A 15,216-nucleotide genomic window follows, 5' to 3' on the forward strand; every position below is an offset into this window, starting at 1 on the left:
CAATCTATGGCTTGTTGGATAGCTTTTATCGTGCGGAATCTATGTCTAAAAACATATTCTGTTTTCAACATCGATTGTGACAGATATTTAAAAAAAACTGAAAATTTTGAAATAAAACTATAACTACCAACATAAAACTTATCAACCAACCAAAATATGTACGATAAGGCTAAAAGTAACCGGGTTCCTCGAAAATCGAAATGGTATTCATTTTGGAGTCGCTTGAGGTACTTCCGAGATTTTCGAGAACACACACAAGAATCTCCAGAACACAAAATGACAATATTGCATTGGTTATTTTTTGATGTGGTTTTAATTTTTAATTCGTCTAACATATCTGTTCATTTTTTTATGCGTAATGAGTATGAAGACAGAGAAACGCAAAACACGAATCCAGAAATGTTTTGTGTTCAAAATTTTGAACACTGCTGAAAGTGAATGTCATTCATATAAATTCTTCCCAGTTTACGTACGTGAATGTGTACACAGCAAAAGAATTAATCGTAGAACGATTTTTAACTGTGCAGACTAGATGCATTTGTAAAATAATTTACTGTTTCAATTCATTCTGCAAGCATTTTTGATTTTAGTAGTTTCGTGGTGGCCGACTTTTCCGTTCAGTGTAATAGCTATGATTTGTCATCAATTCGGTACCAATGTGGTATTAGGGCATATCGTACGGTAGGCCAATTACGAATTTCACCAAACATTATGTTAGAGCATAACATTCATGAACATAACAACCGTTACGACAGTTCGGGTTTACATCTCATCCAAGTCAGTCGATAAAACAAAACCGCTTACGTTGGGGACAGAAGAAACCAAGTACAGTATTGTGTAGTGAACAATAGACCTCGAAAATGAGTGAACCAAACGAACAAAAGCTACCGCCGGTACGAAAGAATACAATTATTGTTGACTTCAGACAGTGCAAAATTCGACCTTCGACTTGAAGGTTTGCTTAAGGAGCAAATGCATCTAGACATTAAACGTGTGCATTTACTTCAATGCAATAATTCCAATAATGTTGTTTATATCCAGTTCTATAAAGAGTTGGATGCAATTCAATTCGCTAAAAACAATAATAATGTGCACAATGTGGAGCATGAAAATATCAAGTACAACATTCCAGTATATATGGAAGATAGTGCTATAGAAGTGCGTGTGCATGATCTACCCTCATGCGTCCCCGATCCTTATATTCGCGCAACTATGTCCCAATACGGAGAGATTCTCTCTATCGAAAAAGAAAAGTGGAAGAATTTTTCCCCGGTATTCTAAATGGCGTACGTTTGTTACGCATGCGCTTGAGGAGGCCTATACCTTCTTATGTGACATTCGGTCAGGATACAAGAATACCGTGCAAATCACTTGTTACCTATGACAATCAGATGGCCACATGTCAATATTGCCAAAAAGCTGTTCACTACGGGAAGCCATGTGATAAACTGGACAAGGAGACAACTATACCAAAGGACAACGGTGCTTCCTTCACACCAACCCCAAGCAACCCCAGTACACCTATGACAGCCACCAACAACAGGGAAGTATCCCCTTCAACGAAACCATCCAACGTAACCCCTATAGAACACCAGCTGCAGATAACAGCTTACCATCCAACCAACCAGCAACTGTAAACAATGTACAACAAGGCGCATCTACAGCAACTAGCAACGAAATCAACAACAATACCACGGCAATGGATGACGAGACGAACCACGAACAAACTGCCCCTCAATCCTCGCAGGAGGAAAATGGAAGCTCCTCTCCCCCTAGAAAAAGGGTGACAACGAGATCCAATACAAAAAAAATATATCTAAAAACTCAGCTAAATCGGCCACGTAAAGCTTGTACGCAAATAGGCCTGAATAAAATATCTTTTAAATAAAAAAAAACCGTTGCGATATCGTAGACGGAAACCCAGCCTACGGAATTGGGCACAATATGCTTGAATTTAATACCTGAGGCACGAGTAATGAGTGGTGATCGTACTATACGCCCTTTTCATATGTTGATGTCGAATTTTCAAAAAAAAACTACAAGGATCAGCCCCATGGGGTTGTTTGAGCCATTGATGTGGAACAAGGCAACCAAAATTTCGACATCAACATATGAAAAGTCGACATTTTCAATTAATCGTCACACTTTTGAATCCGCAAATGTACGAGAGTCTGCTTAGATTGATCTTTATTAGGAACCGAACCCAGAATAAAGACTCTATTTGTTGTGATTTGTATTTGTTTTGTAGCCGACCAAATTACATCAATAGCCCAAATGTATGCAATTATATGTTTGTACATGCTTGCGATACGGATATCGATATTTAGACTTCTCTTCGCCAAGCTTGTGTTCAAGTTTTGTATGCAGGCAGTTATTTTTATAGTGTTTCTCTACCATTACTACCATTCTGCGATAACTTTTCTCATTATCAATCGAGTTCATCTTATATAAATAAGAAACTAATCATATGTACCAAAATTTACCCTGGGGTAGTTGTCAATCCGATTTCATCCGATCTTGCATGATCCAAGATGAAAGCATACCAATTAAAGCTTCAAATCGTTTTATGGCACTTTTTGTCTTGCTGTCTCGCAACAACCTACCTCTAGCATGCTAGTATTACTGAAACGTTAGCTATAATTTTGCTTATATTTAAAGCTTCGCATGCTTCAAACAGTTTCGCTTTTGCATCGATTGACCAATCAGAGCGATGCTTTCCCTTTGATATATCGCTTACTCCTTCAAAACCGTCGACTATGGCAGGGAAATCCAGTATGCCGGAGATTTTTTCGCAGGCAAAATAGGACACTGCTATTAATCAACATTTCAATGATATACAATTAAAAATGCATGGCTATAAACATTCAAATCAATACGTAGAAATATTTCCAATCAAATGGTGACATCACAGTTCGGCTGAAAAGTTCGTATCGTTTAATAGAAACACACATTTTTTTGCCAAAATTCGTTTTTATTATTCAACATAATTGCCATCAGAGGCGATACAGCGATTATAGCGATCTTCCAACTTTTCGATACCATTTTTGTAGTACGATTTGTCCTTTGCCTCAAAATAGGCCTCAGTTTCAGCGATTACCTCTTCATTGCTTCTAAATTTTTTACCAGCGAGCATTCTCTTGAGGTCTGAGAACAGGAAAAAGTCACTGGGGGCCAAATCTGGAGAATACGGTGGATGAGGGAGCAATTCGAAGCCCAATTCGTTCAATTTCAGCATGGTTTTCATCGACTTGTGACACGGTGCATTGTCTTGATGAAACAAAACTTTTTTCTTCTTCAAATGAGGCCGTTTTTTTTTTAAATTTCGTCCTTCAAACGCTCTAATAACGCTATATAATAGTCACTGTTGATGGTTTTTCCCTTTTCAAGGTAGTCGATGAAAATTATACCATGCGAATCCCAAAATATAGACGCCATAATCTTACCGGCCGATTGTTGAGTCTTTCCACGCTTTGGGTTCGGTTCATCGCGTGCAGTCCACTCAGCTGACTGTCGATTGGACTCCGGAGTGAAGTGATGGAGCCATGTTTCGTCCATTGTTATATATCGACGAAAAAAATCGGTTTCATTTCGATATAACAGCTCCAAACACTGCTCAGAATCATCAATTCGTTGTTGTTTTTGATCGATTGTGAGCTCACGCGGCACCCATTTTGCACAAAGCTTTCTCATATTCAAATATTCGTGAATAATATGTCCAACACGTTCCTTTGATATCTTTAGGGTGTCAGCTATCTCGATCAACTTCACTTTACGGTCATTGAAAATCATGTTGTGGATTTTTTTACGTTTTCATCGGTAACAGCCTCTTTTGGACGTCCACTGCGTTCATCGTCTTCGGTGCTCATATGACCAGTACGAAATTTTGCAAACCACTTACGAATTGTTGCTTCGCCCGGTGCAGAGTCTGGATAACACTCATCAAGCCATGTTTTGGTATCGGCGGCACTTTTTTTCATCAAAAAGTAGTGTTTCATCAACACACGAAATTCCTTTTTTTCCATTTTTTTCACAATAACAAAAGTAGCTTCACTCAAAATACAATATCTCACAAACTAATAATCAGACAGCTGTCAAATTTATACACGTATCTTTTGAAGGTTGGTACTAACTGAAAATGGTATGGATTTAATTCTAGTGGCGCCCTCTCATAGAAACGATACGAACTTTTCAGCCGATCTGTTAATAGGGTAACGGCTCCCTATTTCATCTGAGCTCCTATTTCCATCTCATCCCTTCACCTCATTACTTTGAACATGAATAATATTTTACAACCTATCAGAACCAAACTGTGAAATGTTTTAAAATGATTTTAAAAGCTATTGCCACACTTTTCCATTGAAAAAAATAAATAACTGTTTCGGCTTCGAATATTACCAGAAATAGCGTGTTAATTACTAATGAAATAACCATTGTGGCAAATCTAGTAGTACTGATTTCATTCCGCTATACGTCAACATAACGCTATTAAATGTGTGTGTTTCATCGGCTGTGCACAGAGATGCTAGATGTTTTCATAGAAAATATGTATTACTTTGCATAAAAAGTCTATATCTGCTCTAATTGTTTTCACTAATAAAATGATGTTAAAAGATAGTTCTTTATTAAAGTGGAAATAAAGAACTATCTTTTAACATCATTTTATTAGTGAAAACAATTAGAGCAGATATAGACTTTTTATGCAAAGTGATTTGTCCGTTGAATAACAAACTTTTAAAGAATCACTGAAATCAAATACTAATGGATACTCAGAGAGAAAAGTCTAATTTTTAGTTCTCACTTTTTATGAACCTGTACAAATCTGTATTAAATTTAGGAAATATGCAAAAAATCTGAACTTTGATTTAATTCAGTATGCGAACGCAAAAGTCTATACAATACAGATAAATCGGTATAAATGGCATCACTGGCTCTGCATTTTGTTTTAGGAAGGGCTAATGCCTAAATAGTAACAAGTTCTCTTCTTGTTTTCATTTAAAGTTCACCAAATCAACTTTACAGTCAAGTTTTAAATTCAAAGCGAAAGGTAACGGAAACGACCGAAAAAATTTTAAACGGTAAAATGATTTCAAACTGGTTCTAAAAATATCGTGTGCTGTCTCATAGTTGGCATTAGGCCGTTTTTAAGAAGAATTCTGACATTTTGAACCTGAGAGTGCAATAGTGGAATATTTTGTTTTGATTGCTGTCGCCATTGCTAATTCATAGGATGAATAAAGGACCAACGATAGGATGGATAAAAATCCATTGAGATGAAATTAGGAGCAGAGTAGTGAACACATCATAAGTGTTTTTAGCTGGTTTATAAATATTAGTTAAATTTTCAAGAATTGTGAATCAATTCTCAACTTTGAGCAAGGCGAATGAAGTAGTAATATGAAACAGTTATAGTGATTTTAGTGGCTAAATCGGGGTTTTGAAGAGACGTCCTTACAAATGAGATGAAATAGGGAGCCCTTACCCTATTAATAATTGATACAAAATTGACTGAGCTGTAACTGTTCAAAACCTGATCACATTTCTACGTGTATTTTTCTTGAGTTTCTAATTTTCACCCCTATATAGAAAACAAAAATGTTTTCCACATTAAAAAAAGAGATACATAAATATTTTATTGAACAAGGATAAATATTATAATATTACCATTTAATTCTGTTATATATACTTATAACGTCACTATACAAATTCACTATGTATCTCACAACACTATAAATCATGTATAATAAACGTCACATCAAATGGTAATATTATAAAATTTATTCTTGTAAAATCATTCTGTTCACATACTCAAACGAAAATTTAATTTTATTGAAGGCTTCCTCATAACTGTGGGAATCATTTTGTTTTCGGTATGGAACCAGAATCCGGGAACCGGTATGACATAATTCCATTCTTTTGTACATCAACTATCTACTAACAAATTGGAATAGTGTTAAGGTTATAGTAATAGGTTGAGATAGTGTTCTGAAGCTTTTTACTGTTTTTATATCGGAGTTGGATATAATCCAGTCGTTTTGCTTGATACAAAATCCAACCCAGTTCCAACCAACAGTACTGTGAATGTCGTACATTTGATAGTATCTGCGGTCGACACTAAGTTTGTAAACATTGGGTCTGCATGGAGAAAGTCGAATGCTGTTATTTGATACATACAGACATTGCTCAACTTGGCAAACTGAGTCGAATAGTATATAACTCTCAGTAGAACGGGCTAGTTTTTACTAGTCGAAAATGAATACAAATTTAGATTATAACGTGCCTTTTAACGAAGACACCACAAGACCAGATAAAACTTGAAAACAGCTCATGAAACAGAATCATCTTGCATTAGAATCTGAGTTGTGATGAATGGAGCGATTTTTATTACATACACACACATAACGATGCACACATTGTTTGTTTTTAGAAAGAACATTATTCGTAGTATTAAGAAACACAAACTTTACGCATATGAAAACAATTATGCTTGGCTGCTTCAATGATTATGATTCTTGCTATGGAGAATATTACTATCAATAACGAACGATGCGGCAGAGACACATTTTGCGATGATGTGAAGAGTACAACTGAACACATGTTTCCATTTTAATACTTTGGCATTGCAATGTTTTCCATCATTTATGAACCCAACAGCAGTGGGAGCACATTTCATTCTATTTTTCGAGGGACTGAGTTTAATTTAATGGCTTGCCGCATAATGAAAATGACACGAAATAATCCTTTCTGTTCGGTAAGTTGCAAAGATACACAATACGACTACCCTCTGGTAGGTACCGAGAAATCCCCTATAAAGAATGATACAGCACAAAGGGTATTATTTGCATAAAACCGCTGCTAAGCCATTCTTTAGCTGGATCAGTGAATCCTTTGGAAATAATTATCTTACAAAATTTTACCATGAATTATTCAGGTCGTTACTAATTTTCGCAACAAGTACCGCATTTGTTTTGGGTTCATGAATAATGTAGTCTAGTTCTCCGAAAGCCCGTAAACCGCAATGTATCAAATAGATGTGAAATAAACTTATATAAATCAAAACATTGAATGATACAATTTTATGTGTAATAAAGAATGATAAAGAATCTGCTTGATCTTGTAAATCTTATAAAAATAGATCGCCAAAAATAAAGTATCAAGAGTTGGAGAATATCCTTATTATTCATACACAAAATCAGATTTATGAATGTTCCTAATCTACAAAATTTACACGGAACCTACAAACTATCTAATTTTGAGAATTTTTCATCCGAATTTGGGGCTCTGTTTTGAAATCTAATTAACCAGAATGGAAAAATACTTCATAATCATAATCTCCCTGCTTATTACGTTTTCAGTTCTTAATCCCAGTAATCCGTAAACTGTTTCTCTTCCGTGAGAAATCCATCCACGATTGATCTGGTTCTAACAGATCAAGGTCACATTTGGAGTAAACTGATTACGCTTGCTCATGCTGACTTTGACTCACATCATTTTCCTGTAACATTCAGAATTTCCAAAGAAGCTATAGTTAATCCAATTAGTTCTATATTCAACTATCATAGAGCTAATTAGTTTCAATACAGATCTTACATGGAAAATCATGTGTATCATAAAAACACAGCAATAGATAATTTAAATCATTACATAATCGAAGCAAGAAATCTTTCAGTTGCAAAGGACAACATAAAATCAATTCTCCTGTAATTGATGACAATCTTCAACTGCTCATTCGGTTGAAGAATGTTCTCCACGCATATGAAAACAATTATGCTTGGCTGCTTCAATGATTATATTTCTTGCTGTGGAGAACATTATTATCAATAACCGAAAATCGTTTCGCCGAAAAAGTTATTTCACCGTAAGAGCCATTTCGCCGAATGGGTAATTTCGAATACATACCATAATTTATTTGAAAACTGCAAATTCTCCTTATTCATTAAAAACATATATATGTTTTTATATCTGCATTTTTTTCTTTTTGGTATCTACACATCGAAACCATTTCGAAAATACCCATATTGTATGGTTTTTCAAGGAATATCAATAAACCATTGTTTTCCGGCCCCTACTCATCAAATCCATTCGTCGTCCTATTTACGTCATATACCATTCGACATAGCGTGTCGATATCGCAAAAGGTCTGATGTGTATGTAACGTACAATATGCACTCACTTTTCTTGAAGATGGTTCCGGAAGTACAGAGAGAAATGCATAAAAATGTACATTCACTTCTCTCAGATACGGTTGAGCCGATTTTCTCAACTTTGATTCAAATTAAAGATCTTATAGTTATTTAGTAGTATCCAAAATTTGATCGGGATCCAATTTTGGACTAGGATATTATGGGTCATTTCCGAATTGGCTTCAATCATATCTTACTGGTCGCGAAATGATAGTGAAAATAAGAGACCCTTACCATTCGCCGTTACCTCTGGAGTTTCTCAAGGAAGTCACCTTGGAGCGTTTATATTTTTACTTTATCTCAACGATCTTAATTTTTCGATCAGGTGCATGAAACTATCGTTCGCCGATGATTTCAAATTATTTCATGTCATCAAATCCACAGCTGACGCAGAGTTCCTACAAGAGCAGTTGAATAATTGAAGTTACCAGTAAGCCTTCGCGCTGAACAGTCGATTTCTCTCGAACCGTAAGAAAGTTTACTGACATACAGTATAAAGTTTTATTTGCCGCTTTGCTAATCATCGTGCCTTACTTGCCGCATAGTATTTCTCCGTAATGCGGGAGAATACATTCCGCGTTGATTATTCACAGTTTCCAAAACATCTTTCTCACGATGTAACTCACAAATTCATCGGGAAGGAGCTTGGACTCTCGCGCGAAAACGTTATTCTAATTCAACCAAGCCGGAGCCTTGGATGTACCTTTGTTAAGGTCAATAGCCTCGACGTGGCTGAAAAAATCGTGAAGCTTCACGACAACAAACATGAATTTGTTTTTGACGGAAAAGTGTACAAACTTCGTATAATGATGGAAGACGGAGCAGCTGAAGTGCAGATCTTCGACCTTCCCGAAGATGTTTAAAACGAACACATTGCAGAGTTCCTTTTCGACTACGGTGATGTTCTTAGTGTTCGTGACCTATTGTGGGACAATCGATACGGTGCTTTTGAAGGCGTAAAAACAGGCGTTCGTATTGCCAGGATGGTGGTGAGGAAAAACATTCCATCTCTTATCACAATCCAGGGAGAAGATACAACACTAAGTTACAAGGGTCAGCGTCAAACTTGCTTACATTGTCGTGAGTTTGCTTACATAGGTATACCATGTGTGCAAAATAAAAAGTTACTCGTGCAAAAATTCACTGCCGACCAATCCTATGCAAACGTGACAAAACGATCGGTTAAACTAAAAGAAACAGTAAAACCGAGCTCGACTCAGCCGAATACGGCAAACATTCAACAGTCCAAGGAAACGAAGCCTCAAAGACAAACATCTCAACAGCCCCGAGAAGCAATCGGAACACGCTCTAGAACTGCACAGCAGATTAACAAAATGCTCCCCTACTGAACAAACGACTAATAAAATATTTTTAGAAAAATAATTTAACTGACTGGTGTAATATCGACAGAATGGTTTTGAACGCCTCCAAATGCTCCGTCATCTCTTTTAGTCGCAAACAGTCTATAGTCAGTTTCGACTATAATATTTCACAAATTGTTCTGGAACGTATATCGTCTGTGAAGGACCTTGGTGTCCTCCTGGACTCAAAGTAAATTTCAAGGAACACATTGAGTTTACTATCTCCAAAGCCTCCAAGCTGCTAGGATTCATTTTCCGCGTTACTAAAGAATTCGATGATGTACATTGCTTGAACGTATTATATTCTGCCTTAGCTCACTCTACGCTCTAATACGCCTCGGTTGTCTGGTCACCGTACTACAAAAACGATATCCAACGCATTGAAGCAATTCAACGGAAATTTGTTCGATTTGCTCAGCGTCGGATTCCTTGGAGAAACCCTTGGACCCTTTCAAGTTACCATGCCAGATTGAAACTGATCGACCTCGATTTGTTATCTGTCCGTCGCGATGTCAGCAAGGCTACTTTTGCGGTCAAGAATAGACTGCTTCGAGCTCTTACAGCATTTACAAATTGATATCCATCGCCGTAATTTTAGAAACTATTGTTTTCTTAGGACCCCCTATGCTATAGAACTAATTATGGGTATAACGAGCCTTTTGCCAGCATTTGCCGAACATTCAACCACTGTTCCAATTCATTCGACTTTAATCTATCACGAAACGTTGTCAAGAGATTGTTCCTAGGGTTACTATCTAATTAGTTTTAGTTTTAGTTTTAGTTAGTTTAAAAATGCTATGTTTAAGTGGAATGTATCATTTGGATGATTGTAATCTGTTGATGCTAAAGATGATGAGGTTTTATGCCTGTTGGAGATCAAGTTTGAAAGGAACTAACTCCACCGGGCTTTTCCCTGCTCCAAATAAACAAATTTTCGGGTACAGAACTACAAATACGATGAGGGAAAAATTTCCAATTTCATTTGCAAATCCTGTTAGTTGGTGAATATATAAACTTACATTGGCGCTATTAGTCTCCGGTTTCGGGTTTCGGAAGCACCGAAAGTATTGGCAATAAAAATGCAAACAGGAACTCACTTCGATTTCTCAGCGTTGGTTGAACCGATTTCTACAAACGTAGATTTAAATTAAAGGTGTCTTAATCTTACAGGCTATTGTGCAATTTTATTCGGATCCGAATTTCGGCAACGGAATTACAGAGTGAAAGGTGTACAGAATTTCAAACAATCATATGAAATGAGGATTGTGAGAATAAATAACTGACGGTTTTTTGTCACCTCACTGGACCGCATGTAAAACTAACATTAACATATGTCGTAAATGCACCAAATAAAATCAACAATTGCCTCACAATTTTTTTTTCAATTCATATTATGAAACAACCGGATATATGAAGAAATATTCTTTAAAATTAGGTTCATCAAAAATAGCATATAATAAGAGGCAGCAAATGGTTTATATTAAACTTTAATTAGAACTTTATTATATTAGAAGCATAGTGATTGCAGTATTCGCTGAGGGTCGAAATCAAGTAACAATTCAAAGTTGCCTATCCCCTCCACAGTAAATGTCCCATCATGCATACGAGTGAAACGTTAGACTGATGGGTCACAGCTCGTTTTGAACTAATAAATGTGCGAGGCAGCTTTAATTTGGTAGCATCCAGAACTACAAAAAAAAATGAGTGCACATGCGTCCCTTTTTACGATCCAATCTCAAGTATCTCTGCATCTATGCACGTTCGACACAGCAGCAGGCAGCATCAAACAATGTTGAACTTAAAAAATAACGAAAAGCGTGGTGTATAGTGACATATTCACTCTAGTAACAGTTGGAAACCCGACCAACCCGAAATCGAACCAATTGTGTCAATGAGGTTCACTATTGCGGTAACAACTGAGAACGGGATCTGGTCTGTAACGAAGTGGTGGCCTGAGTGTATTTGATTGCTCAAAATCAACCTTCAAATGGCTGGGAATTGGTCCCAGGACTGTGCGGTGTTTTATGAATTGGAAACATGTTTGCGGTGTACGAAGAGAGCATCAACAAAATCTGAACATAATAGTGTACAATAAAAGTGAAACGAGCAATAACTCAATGTGGTGCCCTTGTGATGGAATGAAATAATCAATTTTGCACATGTGATCTGTATAGATTGGATATCGTGATAGGGAAGGTGCGTTGGTTGTTAATATATTTCCAGTTGAAAAAGTATAAATTATATTTCGCGTATCCGAAAAAGAGTCGTTCTAACATTGATGTGGTGACAAAAGCAATGGTGTACTAAACAAACCATACACAACCAAAACATATCTTCGCAATGTTCTCAAATTATATTAAATTTGAGTCAATAAAGGCTCAAACAACAAATTCTCAAAGAATAATGGGATTCAAGTTTTGCTTGCTATCGGTTATAGCAGTAGTATATATAATCGTCAACGTATGTCCCTGTGAATGCTTAGAAATTAATGAAACGCTTGTTACGCGAAGACATAAGCAATTCACGACGGAAGAGTTGTTGAGCATTAAATTTCCTAGCAGTATCTCTAACGACATTGATATGGATCCTTGTAAATCAAGTAAGTAATAATAACTAAATTATTTTTTATTGATTCCAAAAATATTAACAAATGTGTTTTATCTCGTGAGAATTTTGAACGCTTCGAAAAAATTAAAATTTGTCTAAACATTCATTTTTTTTATTTCGAATGATAGTTCTTTGGTTCAGCATTTAAGTGGAATGCATTATTTCGAACAATTCTACTTTTGAATTCTTATACTCCCCGGTGTCTGATATCTGAAAATAAGGTTCGATTTAATTTATTGTCGTTTTCGCTTGATGCCAAACCTAACCCAGTTTCCACTCTAACTGATGTCAAACCGTTTGTTTGAAGCCAGTTTCGAACCTAATTTCAACGTTGTTGAACTGAAAATCGAGTCAAACCTGGTTTTTATGTCAGGTTTGCTCAAACCCTCGTTGCTAAGAGCGAAATCAAAACAGTTTCGTGAAAAGTGTTTGTTTGATGAAACTACCCTGGGTCAGTTTCAGTTTTCTCAAGCGAAAACGACATTAATTAATCATCAAAGCATGCTTTTTTAGATTTGTGAATTTTTTTTAATTCAATTTAAGGACAGGTTCTCAATTAAAGTTATGCCGTTTTCGCATGAGAAAACTGAAACTGACCCAAGGTAGTTTCATCAAACAAACACTTTTCACGAAACTGTGTTGATTTCGCACTTAGCAACGGGGGTTTGAGTAAAACTGATTTAAAAACCAGGTTCGAAACTGACTCAATTTTCAATTCAACAACGTTGAGACTAGGTTCGAAACTGACTTCAAACAAACGGTTTGACAGCAGTTAGAGTGGAAACTGGGCTAGGTTCGGCATCAAGCGAAAACGACATTAATGAACAAAGGGTTTTGCGGCAGTTTACATAAGTTTTTCTTCGCCATAGTATACCTGCTATGAAAAATAAGCTGTCATTTTTATACATTTTGTTGATAATTTCATAAACTATTTCGAGTTTGTTTGTATCAGTGCATCATTTCTATTCAAATTAAGCTATTGGTTGAACTAATAGACTCCGTTGGAGTCAAAACCAAGTCTTAAAAGGGTCAATTATTAAATTGAAACTCCAATGGTCTTAATGAAATGATGAAGAAGTTTCTGGTATGGAAGCAAGAATGTCGCGAACTGGGACATTGGATAGTCTACCTTGGGTACGCAAGGAATTTATTAGTTGAGATCTGAGATCACGATACTCCACGCATGCCCAAACAACATGATCAATATCGCGGTAACCTTCGCCACAAGCACAATGATTAGTCTCGGAAAGTCCAATTCGAAGGAGATGTGCATCTAACGTGTAGTGATTGGACATAAGTCTGAGCGAAGTTGTTGGAAAAACCTTTGCACAAATGTCTCTAATCTCAACAACGGCAGCTTAAATAGGTTACTTTCGAAATCGAAGCCATCACCGACAGCTGTTCCTGAGACTATTTCGGATAGTTACGATTTTTGGGCACATGTTCGAAGAATAATGATGATTGAATCGGTTAAATGAGCAGGTGAGAATTTTGCTCCGTACAAGTCTCCTAGAAAGGAGTTTTTCCAGTGCTACTGCTGGAACGGTATGAACATTTCAAGCATGTTTTGAAAAAAAACTTTCTTCTTGTCTTGCGACAGGATATACTCCAAGAGCTATTACGAATAATTGTCAAATTTATTCCCAGAAGCGGTAGCGACACTTATGAGGAAGCAAAGAGTTTCAGGCCTATCAGTCTTAGCTATTTTTTTCTTAAAACAGTGGAACGTATAGTCGTTCACTATATCAGGGATGTTAGTTTAGGCGTACATCCGCTACATGAAATGCAACATGCATATCACTGTGGTAAGTCCATTACATCCCTGTTATATGATGTTGACAACAACATTGAAAAGACTTTCTCACAAAATCAATCTTGATGGGAATTTTCCTAGATATTCAAGGTGATTTGATAACGTGACTTTTGAATTCAATTCTGGAAGCAGCCCTTGGTCATGCAATGCTTAGCAATCGATTTCTTTGCTCATCGCTACGGTAAGCAGAGATTAGGAAGCTGAATGTCTGTGGGTGTCCTCAAGTTGGTTTACTATCCCCACTTTTATGGAATCTAGTTACTGATGGTTTGTTAAGAAATTTAATGACCTTGTACTCCCGACCTACGGTTTGCTGAGGTCTATCATATATTGATGACCGGCATTAGCATTAACACTCTTTTTGCCTTTCTTATATGTTATAGGAATGCTATGCAATCACTGTGAAAACCGATTTTTGTCATATACCATTCGACTCAGCTCTCTCTCTCTCTCTCTCTCTCTCTCTCTCTCTCTCTCTCTCTCTCTCTCTCTCTCTCTCTCTCTCTCTCTCTCTCTCTCTCTCTCTCTCTCTCTCTGTGTGTGTGTGTGTGTGTGTGTGTGTGGGTGTGTGTAGGTGTGTGTGTGTGTGTGTGTGTGTGTGTGTGTGTGTGTGTGTGTGTGTGTGTGTGTGTGTGTGTGTGTGTGTGTGTGTGTGTGTGTGGGGGTGTAGGTGTGTGTGTGTGTGTGTGTGTGTGTGTGTGTGTGTTTGTGTAACAAAAATATGCACTCATTTTTCGCGGAAATGGCTGAACCGATTTTCACAAACTAAAACTCAAATGAAAGGTGTCAAGGTCCCATAGCCTGCTATTAAATTTCATCTCGATCCGACTTCCGGTTCTGGAGATATAGGATGATATGCACCAAAAAATGAAAAAAAAATTGCACTCACTTTTTTCAGAAATGGCTGAACCGATTTTCACAAACTAAGATTCAAATAAAATGTCTTATGGTTCCACAGCCTGCTATTGAATTTCATTTGGATCTGACTTCCGGTTCCGGAGTTACATGGTAATATATGAAAATTAGAGAAAAAGTTTGCATCCAATTTTCTCTGAAACAGCTAAACCGATTTTCACAAACTAAGATTCAAATGAAAAGTCTCATAGTTATCTAAAAAATTCTAGAATATTTTATCCAGATCCGACTTTCGGTTCCGGAACTAAACCTTGATAAGTGAAAATTACCAATTTCATTAGTATTTTTTCACAAACGATGGTCAAAAACAGGTACAAATCCCATAAAACTGTCTAATAAA

The 15,216-nt window shown here is 36.6% G+C and overlaps 1 protein-coding gene across 9 annotated transcripts in view; it reads left to right on the plus strand.

Annotated features, from left to right (window-relative positions):
- LOC131440477 (protein tolkin-like) overlaps positions 1 to 15,216 on the plus strand; it is a 79,772-nt gene that overhangs the window by 6,691 nt on the left and 57,865 nt on the right. For 3 of the 9 annotated variants that reach the window (XM_058611784.1, XM_058611783.1, XM_058611786.1), the window contains exon 2: positions 11,312 to 12,140. In XM_058611784.1, coding sequence (XP_058467767.1) covers positions 11,882 to 12,140 — 259 coding nt within the window. In that variant the 5' untranslated portion in view covers positions 11,312 to 11,881. Of the gene's footprint in view, positions 1 to 11,052; positions 12,141 to 15,216 lie in introns of all 9 variants that reach the window. The other 6 variants (XM_058611787.1, XM_058611785.1, XM_058611788.1 and 3 more) reach the window with 3 other exon arrangements.

Source organism: Malaya genurostris, chromosome 1, assembly GCF_030247185.1.
Source record: "Malaya genurostris strain Urasoe2022 chromosome 1, Malgen_1.1, whole genome shotgun sequence".
In the NCBI taxonomy this organism is placed as follows: domain Eukaryota; kingdom Metazoa; phylum Arthropoda; class Insecta; order Diptera; family Culicidae; genus Malaya; species Malaya genurostris.